This window comes from Crinia signifera, chromosome 12 (assembly GCF_055691185.1).
Source record: "Crinia signifera chromosome 12, ASM5569118v1, whole genome shotgun sequence".
In the NCBI taxonomy this organism is placed as follows: Eukaryota; Metazoa; Chordata; class Amphibia; order Anura; family Myobatrachidae; genus Crinia; species Crinia signifera.
Window position 1 is genome coordinate 7,591,992 of NC_139228.1, and position 18,348 is coordinate 7,610,339.

Sequence of the window (18,348 nt, forward strand, 5' to 3'; positions counted from 1 at the left end):
TTACTTTCTCCTTCCTTCACAGTGAGAGGGTCCTGGGACAGTACAGCCGCACCTGGGGATAGAGAAAATGGGAGCATGAGAACCGGCAGGTAACCACAGGAAGGGGCCATCAGCACCTCCAGCCGCCCCCCCCTCGACACCAGCCGCATACCACCCCCTGAAACTGGGGTCATCAGCACCCCACCGTACCCCCTTCCCCACCGTGCCATCAGCACCCCACCGGGCCATCAGCACACAACCGTACCCCCCTCCCCCACCAGCACCCCACCGTACCCCCCTTCCCCACCGGGCCATCAGCGCCCCACCGTACCCCCTCCCCCACAGGCCATCAGCACCCCACCGTACCCCCCTCCCACAACGGACCATCAGCTCACCAACATACAGCCCCACAACACCATCAGCACCCCACCGTCCCACCCCCTGACACTGGGGCCATCAGCACACCACCATACCCCCACAGGCCACCAGCACACCACCTTACACTCCCCACCCCTGAACACCAGTACACCGCTGTACCTCCCTACCTCTAACACCTGGCAATCCCCACCGTATTGCCACCATATGGCCCCCCCAACACCGAGGCCATCAGCACAGCACCATATGGCCCCCCCACCCTTGTACTGGGCCATACACCCCCCCCGACACTGGGTCCTCCACACACCCCCCCTTGACATCAGGCCATCCCCACCGCCCCCCCCCCTTGACATCAGGCCATCCCCACCGCCCCCCCCCCTTGACATCAGGCCATCCCACCGCCCCCCCCCCTTGACATCAGGCCATCCCCACCGCCCCCCCCCCCTTGACATCAGGCCATCCCCACCGCCCCCCCCCCCTTGACATCAGGCCATCCCCACCGCCCCCCCCCCCTTGACATCAGGCCATCCCCACCGCCCCCCCCCCCTTGACATCAGGCCATCCCCACCGCCCCCCCCCCCTTGACATCAGGCCATCCCCACCGCCCCCCCCCCCTTGACATCAGGCCATCCCCACCGCCCCCCCCCCTTGACATCAGGCCATCCCCACCGCCCCCCCCCCCTTGACATCAGGCCATCCCCACCGCCCCCCCCCCCTTGACATCAGGCCATCCCCACCGCCCCCCCCCCCTTGACATCAGGCCATCCCCACCGCCACCCCCCCTTGACATCAGGCCATCCCCACCGCCACCCCCCCTTGACATCAGGCCATCCCCACCGCCACCCCCCTTGACATCAGGCCATCCCCACCGCCACCCCCCCTTGACATCAGGCCATCCCCACCGCCACCCCCCCTTGACATCAGGCCATCCCCACCGCCACCCCCCCTTGACATCAGGCCATCCCCACCGCCACCCCCCTTGACATCAGGCCATCCCCACCGCCACCCCCCTTGACATCAGGCCATCCCCACCGCCACCCCCCCTTGACATCAGGCCATCCCCACCGCCACCCCCCCTTGACATCAGGCCATCCCCACCGCCACCCCCCCTTGACATCAGGCCATCCCCACCGCCACCCCCCTTGACATCAGGCCATCCCCACCGCCACCCCCCCTTGACATCAGGCCATCCCCACCGCCACCCCCCCTTGACATCAGGCCATCCCCACCGCCACCCCCCCTTGACATCAGGCCATCCCCACCGCCACCCCCCCTTGACATCAGGCCATCCCCACCGCCACCCCCCCTTGACATCAGGCCATCCCCACCGCCACCCCCCCTTGACATCAGGCCATCCCCACCGCCACCCCCCCTTGACATCAGGCCATCCCCACCGCCACCCCCCCTTGACATCAGGCCATCCCACCGCCACCCCCCCTTGACATCAGGCCATCCCCACCGCCACCCCCCCTTGACATCAGGCCATCCCCACCGCCACCCCCCCTTGACATCAGGCCATCCCCCCGCCACCCCCCCTTGACATCAGGCCATCCCCACCGCCACCCCCCTTGACATCAGGCCATCCCCACCGCCACCCCCCCTTGACATCAGGCCATCCCCACCGCCACCCCCCCTTGACATCAGGCCATCCCCACCGCCACCCCCCCTTGACATCAGGCCATCCCCACCGCCACCCCCCCTTGACATCAGGCCATCCCCACCGCCCCCCCTTGACATCAGGCCATCCCCACCGCCACCCCCCCTTGACATCAGGCCATCCCCACCGCCACCCCCCCTTGACATCAGGCCATCCCCACCGCCACCCCCCCTTGACATCAGGCCATCCCCACCGCCACCCCCCCTTGACATCAGGCCATCCCCACCGCCACCCCCCCTTGACATCAGGCCATCCCCACCGCCACCCCCCCTTGACATCAGGCCATCCCCACCGCCACCCCCCCTTGACATCAGGCCATCCCCACCGCCACCCCCCCTTGACATCAGGCCATCCCCACCGCCACCCCCCCTTGACATCAGGCCATCCCCACCGCCACCCCCCCTTGACATCAGGCCATCCCCACCGCCACCCCCCTTGACATCAGGCCATCCCCACCGCCACCCCCCTTGACATCAGGCCATCCCCACCGCCACCCCCCTTGACATCAGGCCATCCCCACCGCCACCCCCCCTTGACATCAGGCCATCCCCACCGCCACCCCCCCTTGACATCAGGCCATCCCCACCGCCACCCCCCCTTGACATCAGGCCATCCCCACCGCCACCCCCCCTTGACATCAGGCCATCCCCACCGCCACCCCCCCTTGACATCAGGCCATCCCCACCGCCACCCCCCTTGACATCAGGCCATCCCCACCGCCACCCCCCTTGACATCAGGCCATCCCCACCGCCACCCCCCCTTGACATCAGGCCATCCCCACCGCCACCCCCCCTTGACATCAGGCCATCCCCACCGCCACCCCCCCTTGACATCAGGCCATCCCCACCGCCACCCCCCCCTTGACATCAGGCCATCCCCACCGCCACCCCCCCTTGACATCAGGCCATCCCCACCGCCACCCCCCCTTGACATCAGGCCATCCCCACCGCCACCCCCCCTTGACATCAGGCCATCCCCACCGCCACCCCCCCTTGACATCAGGCCATCCCCACCGCCACCCCCCTTGACATCAGGCCATCCCCACCGCCACCCCCCCTTGACATCAGGCCATCCCCACCGCCACCCCCCTTGACATCAGGCCATCCCCACCGCCACCCCCCTTGACATCAGGCCATCCCCACCGCACACCCCCCTTGACATCAGGCCATCCCCACCGCCACCCCCCCTTGACATCAGGCCATCCCCACCGCCACCCCCCCTTGACATCAGGCCATCCCCACCGCCACCCCCCCTTGACATCAGGCCATCCCCACCGCCACCCCCCCTTGACATCAGGCCATCCCCACCGCCACCCCCCCTTGACATCAGGCCATCCCCACCGCCACCCCCCCTTGACATCAGGCCATCCCCACCGCCACCCCCCCTTGACATCAGGCCATCCCCACCGCCACCCCCCCTTGACATCAGGCCATCCCCACCGCCACCCCCCCTTGACATCAGGCCATCCCCACCGCCACCCCCCCTTGACATCAGGCCATCCCCACCGCCACCCCCCTTGACATCAGGCCATCCCCACCGCCACCCCCCCTTGACATCAGGCCATCCCCACCGCCACCCCCCCTTGACATCAGGCCATCCCCACCGCCACCCCCCCTTGACATCAGGCCATCCCCACCGCCACCCCCCCTTGACATCAGGCCATCCCCACCGCCACCCCCCCTTGACATCAGGCCATCCCACCGCCACCCCCCCCTTGACATCAGGCCATCCCCACCGCCACCCCCCTTGACATCAGGCCATCCCCACCGCCACCCCCCCTTGACATCAGGCCATCCCACCGCCACCCCCCTTGACATCAGGCCATCCCCACCGCCACCCCCCCTTGACATCAGGCCATCCCCACCGCCACCCCCCCTTGACATCAGGCCATCCCCACCGCCACCCCCCCTTGACATCAGGCCATCCCCACCGCCACCCCCCTTGACATCAGGCCATCCCCACCGCCACCCCCCCTTGACATCAGGCCATCCCCACCGCCACCCCCCTTGACATCAGGCCATCCCCACCGCCACCCCCCCTTGACATCAGGCCATCCCCACCGCCACCCCCCCTTGACATCAGGCCATCCCCACCGCCACCCCCCCTTGACATCAGGCCATCCCCACCGCCACCCCCCCTTGACATCAGGCCATCCCCACCGCCACCCCCCCTTGACATCAGGCCATCCCCACCGCCACCCCCCCTTGACATCAGGCCATCCCCACCGCCACCCCCCCTTGACATCAGGCCATCCCCACCGCCACCCCCCCTTGACATCAGGCCATCCCCACCGCCACCCCCCCTTGACATCAGGCCATCCCCACCGCCACCCCCCTTGACATCAGGCCATCCCCACCGCCACCCCCCCTTGACATCAGGCCATCCCCACCGCCACCCCCCCTTGACATCAGGCCATCCCCACCGCCACCCCCCTTGACATCAGGCATCCCCACCGCCACACCCCCTTGACATCAGGCCATCCCCACCGCCACCCCCCCTTGACATCAGGCCATCCCCACCGCCACCCCCCCTTGACATCAGGCCATCCCCACCGCCACCCCCCCTTGACATCAGGCCATCCCCACCGCCACCCCCCCTTGACATCAGGCCATCCCCACCGCCACCCCCCCTTGACATCAGGCCATCCCCCACCGCCACCCCCCCTTGACATCAGGCCATCCCCACCGCCACCCCCCTTGACATCAGGCCATCCCCACCGCCACCCCCCCTTGACATCAGGCCATCCCCACCGCCACCCCCCTTGACATCAGGCCATCCCCACCGCCACCCCCCCTTGACATCAGGCCATCCCCACCGCCACCCCCCCTTGACATCAGGCCATCCCCACCGCCACCCCCCTTGACATCAGGCCATCCCCACCGCCACCCCCCCTTGACATCAGGCCATCCCCACCGCCACCCCCCCTTGACATCAGGCCATCCCCACCGCCACCCCCCCTTGACATCAGGCCATCCCCACCGCCACCCCCCCTTGACATCAGGCCATCCCCACCGCCACCCCCCCTTGACATCAGGCCATCCCCACCGCCACCCCCCCTTGACATCAGGCCATCCCCACCGCCACCCCCCCTTGACATCAGGCCATCCCCACCGCCACCCCCCTTGACATCAGGCCATCCCCACCGCCACCCCCCCTTGACATCAGGCCATCCCACCGCCACCCCCCCTTGACATCAGGCCATCCCCACCGCCACCCCCCCCTTGACATCAGGCCATCCCCACCGCCACCCCCCCTTGACATCAGGCCATCCCCACCGCCACCCCCCCTTGACATCAGGCCATCCCCACCGCCACCCCCCCTTGACATCAGGCCATCCCCACCGCCACCCCCCCTTGACATCAGGCCATCCCACCGCCACCCCCCCTTGACATCAGGCCATCCCCACCGCCACCCCCCTTGACATCAGGCCATCCCCACCGCCACCCCCCTTGACATCAGGCCATCCCCACCACCACCCCCCTTGACATCAGGCCATCCCCACCACCACCCCCTTGACATCAGGCCACCACCACCGCCCCCCCCCTTTGACATCAGGCCATCCCCACCACCACCGCCCCCCCCCTCCCCTTTGACATCAGGCCATCCCCACCACCACCGCCCCCCCCTCCCCTTTGACATCAGGCCATCCCCAACACCACCGCGACTCCCCACCACCACCGCCCCCCCCCCCTTTGACATCAGCCCATCCCCAACACAACCGCGACCCCCCCGCCCCACCCCTTGACATCAGGCCATCCCCAACACCACCGCGACCCCCCCGCCCCACCCTTGACATCAGGCCATCCCCAACACCACCGCAACCCCCCCCCCCCCTGACATCAGGCCATCCCCAACACCACCGCGACCCCCCCCCCTTGACATCAGGCCATCCCCAACACCACCGCAACCCCCCCCCCCTGACATCAGGCCATCCCCAACACCACCGCGACCCCCCCCCCTTGACATCAGGCCATCCCCAACACCACCGCGACCCCCCCTTGACATCAGGCCATCCCCAACACCACCGCGACCCCCTCCTTGACATCAGGCCATCCCCAACACCACCACGACCCCCCCCCCTTAACATCAGGCCATCCCCAACACCACCGCCGCCCCCCCCCCTTGACATCAGGCCATCCCCACCGCCGCCGCCCCCCCCCCCCCCCCCCTGACATCAGGCCATCCCCACCACCACCACCGCCCCCCCCCCCCCCCCCCCGACACCAGGCCATCTCCCCGTACCGCCTCCCTTACTCCGAGCCATCGGCACACAGGCATACCACCCCCAACACCGGGCCATCAACACACCACTCTACCCATTGCCTCCCCCTGAAATCGGGCCATCCCCCGGACACTGGGGAACCTGTGCACATGTACAGCAGTGATTTATTTGGACGCACAAAAGGTAGCAAAGTTGAATGAGAGCGACAAGGCCGGAAGGAGCAGTTACCTGGATCAGCCGGTTACACCAGTCCGTACACATTCTTTATCTAGAGAAGTTTCTAGTGTACACAAAGCACATGCTCTCTGTAACACACCAGCCACTGGCTGCCACTTCCTTCCATGGATTGCACACATTTACCATGAGTGATATAAGCTGCACCAAGCATACACAGAGCTGTGGTAGCAGGAATTATACCACCCTGACATATACTAAGATCTAGGCCGTGGCAGAAGTATTAATAACTACTACGAAGCTCTATCCGGCAAGATGGCCGGATCATACACTGTAGTATTGAGATTCCAGTACCAGGCTCCAGGATGTGCGGCATAGAGCACCATCTTTTATGTGAGTGATCCAATGGGGTATGTGCATGAGGTGCGGCGAGCACGACCACAGAAGGCCACGGTGACCGGGTAACCACCTCACATTTACCATCCACGGCTCCTATCTGACAGTAGCAGAGGAAGCTCATGGCGACAGTGACCACCTAGTCCCCGCTCACAATGCCAACACAGACATCCTGTCATCAATGAGGACGTCGGATGCTGGAGCCAGCCACTCACACCTTGTAGGAGGGGAGGGGGTGGAGCCAGAGACTCACAGGGTAGGAGGGGAGGTGGGCGGAGCCAGCCACTCACAGGGTAGGAGGGAGCGGAGCCAGACACTCACACAGGGTAGGAGGGGGGGGGGGGCAGAGCACCTTCTAGAAGAGAATAGATACAAACTGATTTAGTTGCCCTTAATCTGCACATAATAATTGTACAAGATGAGCAGAGGGAAAGGTCCTGGCCTGGTGGAAGAGGTACCGCCAGAGCAGCAGGCTTCTGTAATTCTGTACAGTGTACACCATATCTGGGAGGTCACCAGGACCATGGGTAAAATGTATTTGGGGCAGATCAGATTTGACCACAGATATTACACTACTGTGTCCTTCCTGTGCTTATGACGGAGGATAACAGAAGATTACAACTGTGATAGAGCTAAATACACAAACCCAAGTTATCAGAGGGGGGGGGGGGGGGGTCACTTGAGGATGAACAGTTCTACAGCTTGTTCAAAGGCCCTCACCCCAGTACTTGATATCAACAAGTGGACTTGGACCAGGGCCTGTTCTTCCCCCAGTCATCCCAACTTGTGCTAGGTGGTCACGAAAGAACTGTGGCCACAGCCAGTGTATTGCTGGGTACACAACAGAACGATCCTGAGACATCTGCATCCGATCCCGATCTGTACCCACTGACTCATTTCCAAATCCTGACTGCAGCAGGTAGAATCTGCAAAACTACCAGCGGGGATGCGCATCGGATCGCAACTAAAACATGCCCAATTTTACATAAAATCCGTCGAGATTGTATCAAAATTGGGGTAATTTAAGCCAAATCGTTCTGGTGTGTACCCTACATGTCTTGGTTGGGAGAAAAAAAAAAAAAAAAAAGAGGTCAGGGACATGGGATCATGAAAGGTCTTTAAAACTCATGCTTAGTACTGCAGCCTACACCAGGCGCCAGCCACAGCGTCGCCCAGCACAGAGCAACCCGCACCAGCCACAGCGTCGCCCAGCACAGAGCAACCCGCACCAGCCACAGCGTCGCCCAGCACAGAGCAAACCCGCACCAGCCACAGCGTCGCCCAGCACAGAGCAACCCGCACCAGGCGCCAGCCACAGCGTCGCCCAGCACAGAGCAACCCGCACCAGGCGCCAGCCACAGCGTCGCCCAGCACAGAGCAACCCGCACCAGGCGCCAGCCACAGCGTCGCCCAGCACAGAGCAACCCGCACCAGGCGCCAGCCACAGCGTCGCCCAGCACAGAGCAACCCACGAGGCGCCAGCCACAGCGACAGAGCAACCCACGAGGCGCCAGCCACAGCGTCGCCCAGCACAGAGCAACCCACGAGGCGCCAGCCACAGCGTCGCCCAGCACAGAGCAACCCACGAGGCGCCAGCCACAGCGTCGCCCAGCACAGAGCAACCCACGAGGCGCCAGCCACAGCGTCGCCCAGCACAGAGCAGCCCACGAGGCGCCAGCCACAGCGTCGCCCAGCACAGAGCAACCCACAAGGCGCCAGCCACAGCGTCGCCCAGCACAGAGCAACCCCACAAGGCGCCAGCCACAGCGTCGCCCAGCACAGAGCAACCCACGAGGCGCCAGCCACAGCGTCGCCCAGCACAGAGCAACCCACGAGGCGCCAGCCACAGCGTCGCCCAGCACAGAGCAACCCCCGAGGCGCCAGCCACAGCGTCGCCCAGCACAGAGCAACCCCCGAGGCGCCAGCCACAGCGTCGCCCAGCACAGAGCAACCCCCGAGGCGCCAGCCACAGCGTCGCCCAGCACAGAGCAACCCCACAAGGCGCCAGCCACAGCGTCGCCCAGCACAGAGCAACCCACAAGGCGCCAGCCACAGCGTCGCCCAGCACAGAGCAACCCACAAGGCGCCAGCCACAGCGTCGCCCAGCACAGAGCAACCCACAAGGCGCCAGCCACGCCAGCCACAAGCAACCCACGAAGCGCCAGCCACAGCATCGCCCAGCACAGAGCAACCCACGAGGCGCCAGCCACAGCGTCGCCCAGCACAGAGCAACCCACAAGGCGCCAGCCACAGCGTCGCCCAGCACAGAGCAACCCACAAGGCGCCAGCCACAGCGTCGCCCAGCACAGAGCAACCCACGAAGCGTCAGCCACAGCGTCCCCCAGCACAGAGCAACCCACAAGGTGCCAGCCACTAGGTCTACATGATACTGGAGCTGTACATAGGACAAGAAAAGTTGTATGGTGCACAAATTTAATGACATGCACAGTAGGACTCCCAGCACACAGAATGAAGTAGACCCAAACAGCCAACCGATCCCTACCGTGGCCCAAGGACGGCACAGTATCACTACACCTATACCTACAGTACCCCAAAGAATGGCGCAGTATTACTACCCCTATCACTACTGTGCACCAGAGAATAGCACAGTATCACTACCTCAATCCCTATTATGCCCCAGAGAATGGTGCAGTTTCACTACCCTGATCCTTACTGTGACCCAGAGAATGGCAAAGTATAACTACCCAAAACCCTACTGTGTCCCAGAGAATGGCACAGTATCACTACACCAGACACTACTAAGCAAGCATCCCCCAGATAACGGTGCAGTATCACTACCCTAATCCCTATTACGCCCCAGATAATGGCACAGTATCACTACCCCGATCCTTACTGTGACCCAGAGAATGGCGCAGTATCACTACCCCGAACCCTACTAAACCAGCGTCCCCCAGATAATGGTGCAGTTTCACTACCCTGATGCCTATTGTAACCTAGAGGTTGGTACAGTATCACTACCCTGATCCTTACTGTGACCCAGAGAATGGCACAGTATCACTACACCAGACCCTACTAAGCCAGCGTCCCCCAGATAATGGTGCAGTATCACTACCCTGATCCCTACTGTGAGCCAGAATGGTGTAGTATCAGTAAGCAAACACTTCCTGTACATGGCTAGAGACACAACATACATACATACCTATATCCAGCACAGGTACCCCGGTATAGCGTACATACAGGAGGGGGAGACCCCATATACTCACAAAGCCAGCACAGGTACCCCGGTATAGTGTAGATACAAATATACAGGAGGGGGAGACCGCCATATACTCTCACAGCAAGCAAAGGTACCCCGGTATAGTGTATATACAGGAGGGGGAGACCCCCCACCATATACTCACACAGCCAGCACAGGTACCCCGGTATAGTGTAAAGACCTATATAAAGGAGGGTGAGACCCCCATATACTCACAGCCAGCACAGGTACCCCGGTATAATGTATATACACACATAGGAGGGGGGAGACCCCCCTATATACTCACACAGCCAGCACAGGTACCCCGGTATAGTGTAAAGACATATATAAAGCACAGGTACCCCGGTATAGTGTATATCCAGGAGGGGGAGACCCCATTACTCACACAGCCAGCAAAGGTACCCCGGTATAATGTATATCCAGGAGGGGGGAGACCCCATATACTCACACAGCCAGCACAGGTACCCCGGTATAGTGTATATACAGGAGGGGGAGACCCCATATACTCACACAGCCAGCACAGGTACCCCGGTATAATGTATATACAGGAGGGGGAGACCCCATATACTCACACAGCCAGCACAGGTACCCCAGTATAGTGTATATACAGGAGGGGGAGACCCCATATACTCACACAGCCAGCACAGGTACCCCGGTATAGTGTATATACATAAATACAGGAGGGGGAGACCCCATATACTCACACAGCCAGCACAGGTACCCCGGTATAATGTATAGACATATATACAGGAGGGGGGAGACCCCATATACTCACACAGCCAGCACAGGTACCCGGTATAGTGTATAGACATATATACAGGAGGGGGGAGACCCCATATACTCACACAGCCAGCACAGGTACCCCGGTATAATGTATTTACAGGAGGGGGAGACCCCCCCCCCCCATATACTCACACAGCCAGCACAGGTACCCCGGTATAATGTATATACAGGAGGGGGAGACCCCCCCATATACTCACACAGCCAGCACATGTACCCCGGTATAATGTATATACAGGGGGGGGGGGGGGGGGGAGACCCCCCCATATACTCACACAGCCAGCACAGGCACCCCGGTATAGTGTATATACAGGGGGGGGGGGGGGGGGGGGGGAGACCCCCCCCATATACTCACACAGCCAGCACAGGTACCCCGGTATAGTGTATATACAGGAGGGGGAGACCCCATATACTCACACAGCCAGCACAGGTACCCCGGTATAGTGTATACACATATATACAGGAGGGGGAGAGACCATATACTCACACAGCCAGCACAGGTACCCCGGTATAGTGTATATACAGGAGGGGGAGACCTAATATACTCACACAGCCAGCACAGGTACCCCGGTATAGTGTATATACAGGAGGGGGGAGACCCCATTTACTCACACAGCCAGCACAGGTACCCCGGCATAATGTATATACAGGAGGGGGAGACCCCCCATATACTCACACAGCCAGCACAGGTACCCCGGTATAGTGTATATACAGGAGGGGGAGACCCCATATACTCACACAGCCAGCACAGGTACCCCGGTATAGTGTAGATACAGGAGGGGGAGACCCCATTTACTCACACAGCCAGCACAGGTACCCCAGCATAATGTATATACAGGAGGGGGGGAGACCCCCCCATATAATCACACAGCCAGCACAGGTACCCCGGTATAGTGTATACACATATATACAGGAGGGGGGAGACCCTATATACTCACACAGCCAGCACAGGTAACCCGGTATAGTGTATATACAGGAGGAGGGAGACCCCATATACTCACACAGCCAGCACAGGTACCCCGGTATAGTGTATATACATATATACAGGAGGGGGGAGACCCCATATACTCACACAGCCAGCACAGGTACCCCGGTATAGTGTAGATACAGGAGGGGGAGACCCCATATACTCACACAGCCAGCACAGGTACCCCGGCATAATGTATATACAGGAGGGGGAGACCCCCCATATACTCACACAGCCAGCACAGGTACCCCGGTCTAGTGTATACACATATATACACAGGAGGGGGGAGACCCCATATACTCACACAGCCAGCACAGGTAACCCGGTATAGTGTATATACAGGAGGAGGGAGACCCCATATACTCACACAGCCAGCACAGGTACCCCAGTATAGTGTATATACAGGAGGGGGGAGACCCCATATACTCACACAGCCAGCACAGGTACCCCGGTATAGTGTATATACATATATACAGGAGGGGGGAGACCCCATATACTCACACAGCCAGCACAGGTACCCCGGTATAGTGTATAAACATATATACAGGAGGGGGGAGACCCCATATACTCACACAGCCAGCACAGGTACCCCAGTATAGTGTATAAATATATATACAGGAGGGGGAGACCCCATTTACTCACACAGCCAGCACAGGTACCCCGGTATAATGTATACACAGGAGGGGGAGACCCCATATACTCACACAGCCAGCACAGGTACCCCGGTATAGTGTATATACATATATACAGAAGGGGGGAGACCCCATATACTCACACAGCCAGCACAGGTACCCCGGTATAGTGTATATACAGGAGGAGGGAAACCCCATATACTCACACAGCCAGCACAGGTACCCCGGTATAGTGTATATACAGGAGGGGGAGACCCCCCCCCCCCCCCATATACTCACACAGCCAGCACAGGTACCCCGGTATAGTGTATATACAGGAGGGGGAGACCCCATATACTCACACAGCCAGCACAGGTACCCCGGTATAGTGTATACACATATATACAGGAGGGGGAGACCCCATATACTCACACAGCCAGCACAGGTACCCCGGTATAATGTATATACAGGAGGGGGAGACCCCATATACTCACACAGCCAGCACAGGTACCCCGGTATAATGTATATACAGGAAGGGGAGACCCCATTTACTCACACAGCCAGCACAGGTACCCCGGTATAATGTATATACAGGAGGGGGGAGACCCCATATACTCACACAGCCAGCACAGGTACCCCGGTATAGTGTATATACAGGAGGGGGGAGACCCCATATACTCACACAGCCAGCACAGGTACCCCGGTATAGTGTATATACAGGAGGGGGGAGACCCCATATACTCACACAGCCAGCACAGGTACCCCGGTATAGTGTATATACAGGAGGGGGAGACCCCATATACTCAGACCCCATATACTCACACAGCCAGCACAGGTACCCGGTATAGTGTATAGAAATATATACAGAAGGGGGAGACCCCATATACTCTCACAGCCAGCAAAGGTACCCAGGTATAATGTATATACACACACATAGGAGGGGGGAGACCCCATATACTCACACAGCCAGCACAGGTACCCCGGTATAGTGTATATACAGGAGGGGGAGACCCCATATACTCACACAGCCAGCACAGGTACCCCGGTATAATGTATATACAGGAGGGGGAGACCCCATATACTCACACAGCCAGCACAGGTACCCCGGTATAATGTTTATACAGGAGGGGGAGACCTCATATACTCACACAGCCAGCACAGGTACCCCGGTTTAGTGTATATACAGAAGGGGGAGACCCCATATACTCTCACAGATAGCACAGGTACCCCGGTATAGTGTATATACAGGAGGAGGGAGACCCCATATACTCACACAGCCAGCACAGGTACCCCGGCATAATGTATATACAGGAAGGGGAGACCCCATATACTCACACAGCCAGCACAGGTACCCCGGTATAGTGTATATACAGGAGGGGGGAGACCCCATATACTCACACAGCCAGCACAGGTACCCCGGTATAGTGTATATACAGGAGGGGGGAGACCCCATATACTCACACAGCCAGCACAGGTACCCCGGTATAATGTTTATACAGGAGGGGGAGACCCCATATACTCACAGCCAGCACAGGTACCCCGGTATAGTGTATATACAGAAGGGGGAGACCCCATATACTCACACAGCCAGCACAGGTACCCCGGTATAGTGTATATACAGGAGGGGGAGACCCCATATACTCACACAGCCAGCACAGGTACCCCAGTATAGTGTATATACAGGAGGGGGGAGACCCCATATACTCACACAGCCAGCACAGGTACCCCGGTATAGTGTATATACAGGAGGGGGGAGACCCCATATACTCACACAGCCAGCACAGGTACCCCGGTATAGTGTATATACATATATACAGGAGGGGGAGACCCCATTTACTCACACAGCCAGCACAGGTACCCCGGTATAGTGTATATACAGAAGGGGGAGACCCCATATACTCACACAGCCAGCACAGGTACCCCGGTATAATGTATATATACACACACATAGGAGGGGGGAGACCCCCATATACTCACACAGCCAGCACAGGCAAACCAGCACACCCCACCACTGCCCGGACTCCATGGCGTCGCCGCTAGTTTCGGTCTGCGGGAAGCAGAAACAACAAGGTGTGCAGCAGCCACGCCCCGTGACGTCAGTGGACCGCACCTGTGACTGTCCCGGCCTCGCGTGCTTTGTCTCCTGCTCTGATTGGTGAGGTTCGGAGTCCGCCCGTGTCCTGATTCGCTACATTAAGCTGTCAGTCATCGAGACTCACAGGTAGATGAACAGGTGGGTTCTGGGAAACTGACGTGATTGGAGGCAGCAGCTGTCAGTCGTTAAGTGAGAGGAGAGGTGGGTCCGGCTTTCTCTTAGGCAATGAAACTGTAATAATGGTGTTCCGGAAATAGGGGCGTTCCGGGTTACATACATGGTGGTGCCCCACAGTGCTCCCCATTATCACACACAGGTATAATGTATACCCCAGTACCAGCCCCACAGTGCTCCCCATTATCACACACCGGTATTATTACCACAGTAACAGCCCCACAGTGCTTCCCATTATCACACACACACAGGTATTATTACCACAGTAACAGCCCCACAGTGCTCCCTATTATCACACACAGGTATTATTACCCCAGTAACAGCCCCACAGTGCTTCCCATTATCACACACCGGTATTATTACCACAGTAACAGCCCCACAGTGCTCCCTATTATCACACACAGGTATTATTACCCCAGTAACAGCCCCACAGTGCTCCCCATTATCACACACAGGTATTATTACCCCAGTAACAGCCCCACAGTGCTTCCCATTATATCACACACAGGTATTATTACCACAGTAACAGCCCCACAGTGCTCCCCATTATCACACACAGGTATTATTACCCCAGTAACAGCCCCACAGTGCTTCCCATTATATCACACACAGGTATTATTACCCCAGTAACAGCCCTACAGTGCTCCCCATTATCACACACACACACACACAGGTATTATTACCCCAGTAACAGCCCCACAGTGCTCCCCATTATCACACACAGGTATTATTACCCCAGTAACAGCCCCACAGTGCTCCCCATTATCACACACAGGTATTATTACCCCAGTAACAGCCCCACAGTGCTTCCCATTATATCACACACAGGTATTATTACCCCAGTAACAGCCCCACAGTGCTCCCCATTATCACACACTGGTATTATTACCCCAGTAACAGCCCCACAGTGCTCCCTATTATCACACACAGGTATTATTACCCCAGTAACAGCCCCACAGTGCTCCCCATTATCACACACACAAGTATTATTACCCCAGTAACAGCCCTACAGTGCTCCCTATTATCACACACAGGTATTATTACCCCAGTAACAGCCCCACAGTGCTCCCCATTATCACACACTGGTATTATTACCCCAGTAACAGCCCCACAGTGCTCCCCATTATCACACACAAGTATTATTACCCCAGTAACAGCCCCACAGTGCTCCCCATTATCACACACCGGTATTATTACCCCAGTAACAGCCCTACAGTGCTCCCTATTATCACACAGGTATTATTACCCCAGTAACAGCCCCACAGTGCTCCCCATTATCACATACTGGTATTATTACCCCAGTAACAGCCCCACAGTGCTCCCCATTATCACACACAAGTATTATTACCCCAGTAACAGCCCCACAGTGCTTCCCATTATATCACACACCGGTATTATTACCACAGTAACAGCCCTACAGTGCTCCCTATTATCACACACAGGTATTATTACCCCAGTAACAGCCCCACAGTGCTCCCCATTATCACACACTGGTATTATTACCCCAGTAACAGCCCCACAGTGCTCCCCATTATCACACACAAGTATTATTACCCCAGTAACAGCCCCACAGTGCTTCCCATTATATCACACACCGGTATTATTACCACAGTAACAGCCCCACAGTGCTCCCTATTATCACACACGGGTATTATTACCCCAGTAACAGCCCCACAGTGCTCCCCATTATCACACACTGGTATTATTACCCCAGTAACAGCCCCACAGTGCTCCCCATTATCACACACAGGTATTATTACCCCAGTAACAGCCCCACAGTGCTCCCCATTATCACACACAGGTATTATTACCCCAGTAACAGCCCCACAGTGCTTCCCATTATATCACACACAGGTATTATTACCCCAGTAACAGCCCTACAGTGCTTCCCATTATATCACACACAGGTATTATTACCCCAGTAACAGCCCCACAGTGCTCCCCATTATCACACACACAGGTATTATTACCCCAGTAACAGCCCCACAGTGCTCCCCATTATCACACACAGGTATTATTACCCCAGTAACAGCCCCACAGTGCTTCCCATTATACCACACACAGGTATTATTACCACAGTAACAGCCCTACAGTGCTCCCCATTATCACACACACAGGTATTATTACCCCAGTAACAGCCCCACAGTGCTCCCCATTATCACACACAGGTATTATTACCCCAGTAACAGCCCCACAGTGCTTCCCATTATATCACACACAGGTATTATTACCCCAGTAACAGCCCTACAGTGCTTCCCATTATATCACACACGGGTATTATTACCCCAGTAACAGCCCCACAGTGCTCCCCATTATCACACACTGGTATTATTACCCCAGTAACAGCCCCACAGCGCTCCCCATTATCACACACTGGTATTATTACCCCAGTAACAGCCCCACAGTGCTCCCCATTATCACACACAGGTATTATTACCCCAGTAACAGCCCCACAGTGCTCCCCATTATCACACACTGGTATTATTACCCCAGTAACAGCCCCACAGTGCTCCCCATTATCACACACACAGGTATTATTACCCCAGTAACAGCCCTACAGTGCTTCCCATTATATCACACACAGGTATTATTACCCCAGTAACAGCCCCACAGTGCTCCCCATTATCACACACAGGTATTATTACCCCAGTAACAGCCCCACAGTGCTCCCCATTATCACACACAGGTATTATTACCCCAGTAACAGCCCCACAGTGCTCCCCATTATCACACACTGGTATTATTACCCCAGTAACAGCCCCACAGTGCTCCCCATTATCACACACACAGGTATTATTACCCCAGTAACAGCCCTACAGTGCTTCCCATTATATCACACACAGGTATTATTACCCCAGTAACAGCCCCACAGTGCTCCCCATTATCACACACTGGTATTATTACCCCAGTAACAGCCCCACAGTGATCCCCATTATCACAGAGGGTCATACAAAGCACATATGAGTTTCACAATAAGTTGAACAATGTGATTTGCAAGATAGTCAGCTGATATTTAGCTTCTGCAAAATTAGCTAAAAGCAGCGATAAAATTAGGAAGTATAAGGACCTACGCCACGAGGCTGAAGTTGGCTTCTTATTCACTTCTTATTCGAGCTCCAGCTTCTTATTCAGGACAATCACTTTTACAAGGGAAAATGAGTGTTGGCAGGGCCGGTGCTAGGGTGTCCGGCGCCCTCCTGCAAACCATACATTTTGCGCCCGTTCACTTTGCCATTGCAACAAGCTGCAGTCCGATTGTGGGAGTGTATGCAACATGCGATCCTATGGAGGATCTCGGGTGCATGTACATGTATGCATACACCATCTCAGTGCTGTGTCCGCAAAATGTTGCAGATATTAAAGGTGCCCATACACGCTGCGAGAATCACATACGTTATGGGCTAGATCGCATCGCACGGCATGCATGCAATGTGTGTGCGATGCGATCCAAAAGCAGTACAAAAAGTATGTGCAGCATTCGTGACTGAGGGGGAAAGGAGGGGAGAGAAGGAGGAGATGGAAGAAGAGGGGAGGAGATAAAGGGGTGGAGTGTTGAGGACTGGCAGCGGCACTGGCACAGCACACTGAGAAGAGGGAAGGAAGGGGAGGCGGCACTGCTGCTTGTTCATCCTTTAAATGGCAGCTGTCAGGCGCAGGGAGCAATGGGTAGGGGGCGGATCCGGACATGACATGTCATCCA

The 18,348-nt window shown here is 58.0% G+C and overlaps 1 protein-coding gene across 1 annotated transcript in view; it reads right to left on the bottom strand.

Annotated features, from left to right (window-relative positions):
• Positions 1–14,526, bottom strand: part of F11R (F11 receptor) — a 23,600-nt gene extending 9,074 nt beyond the window's left edge. The window contains exon 1 of the mRNA XM_083166197.1: positions 14,357–14,526. Coding sequence (XP_083022323.1) covers positions 14,357–14,405 — 49 coding nt within the window. The 5' untranslated portion in view covers positions 14,406–14,526. The remainder of the gene's footprint in view (positions 1–14,356) is intronic.
• Positions 14,527–18,348: the final 3,822 nt, after the last annotated feature.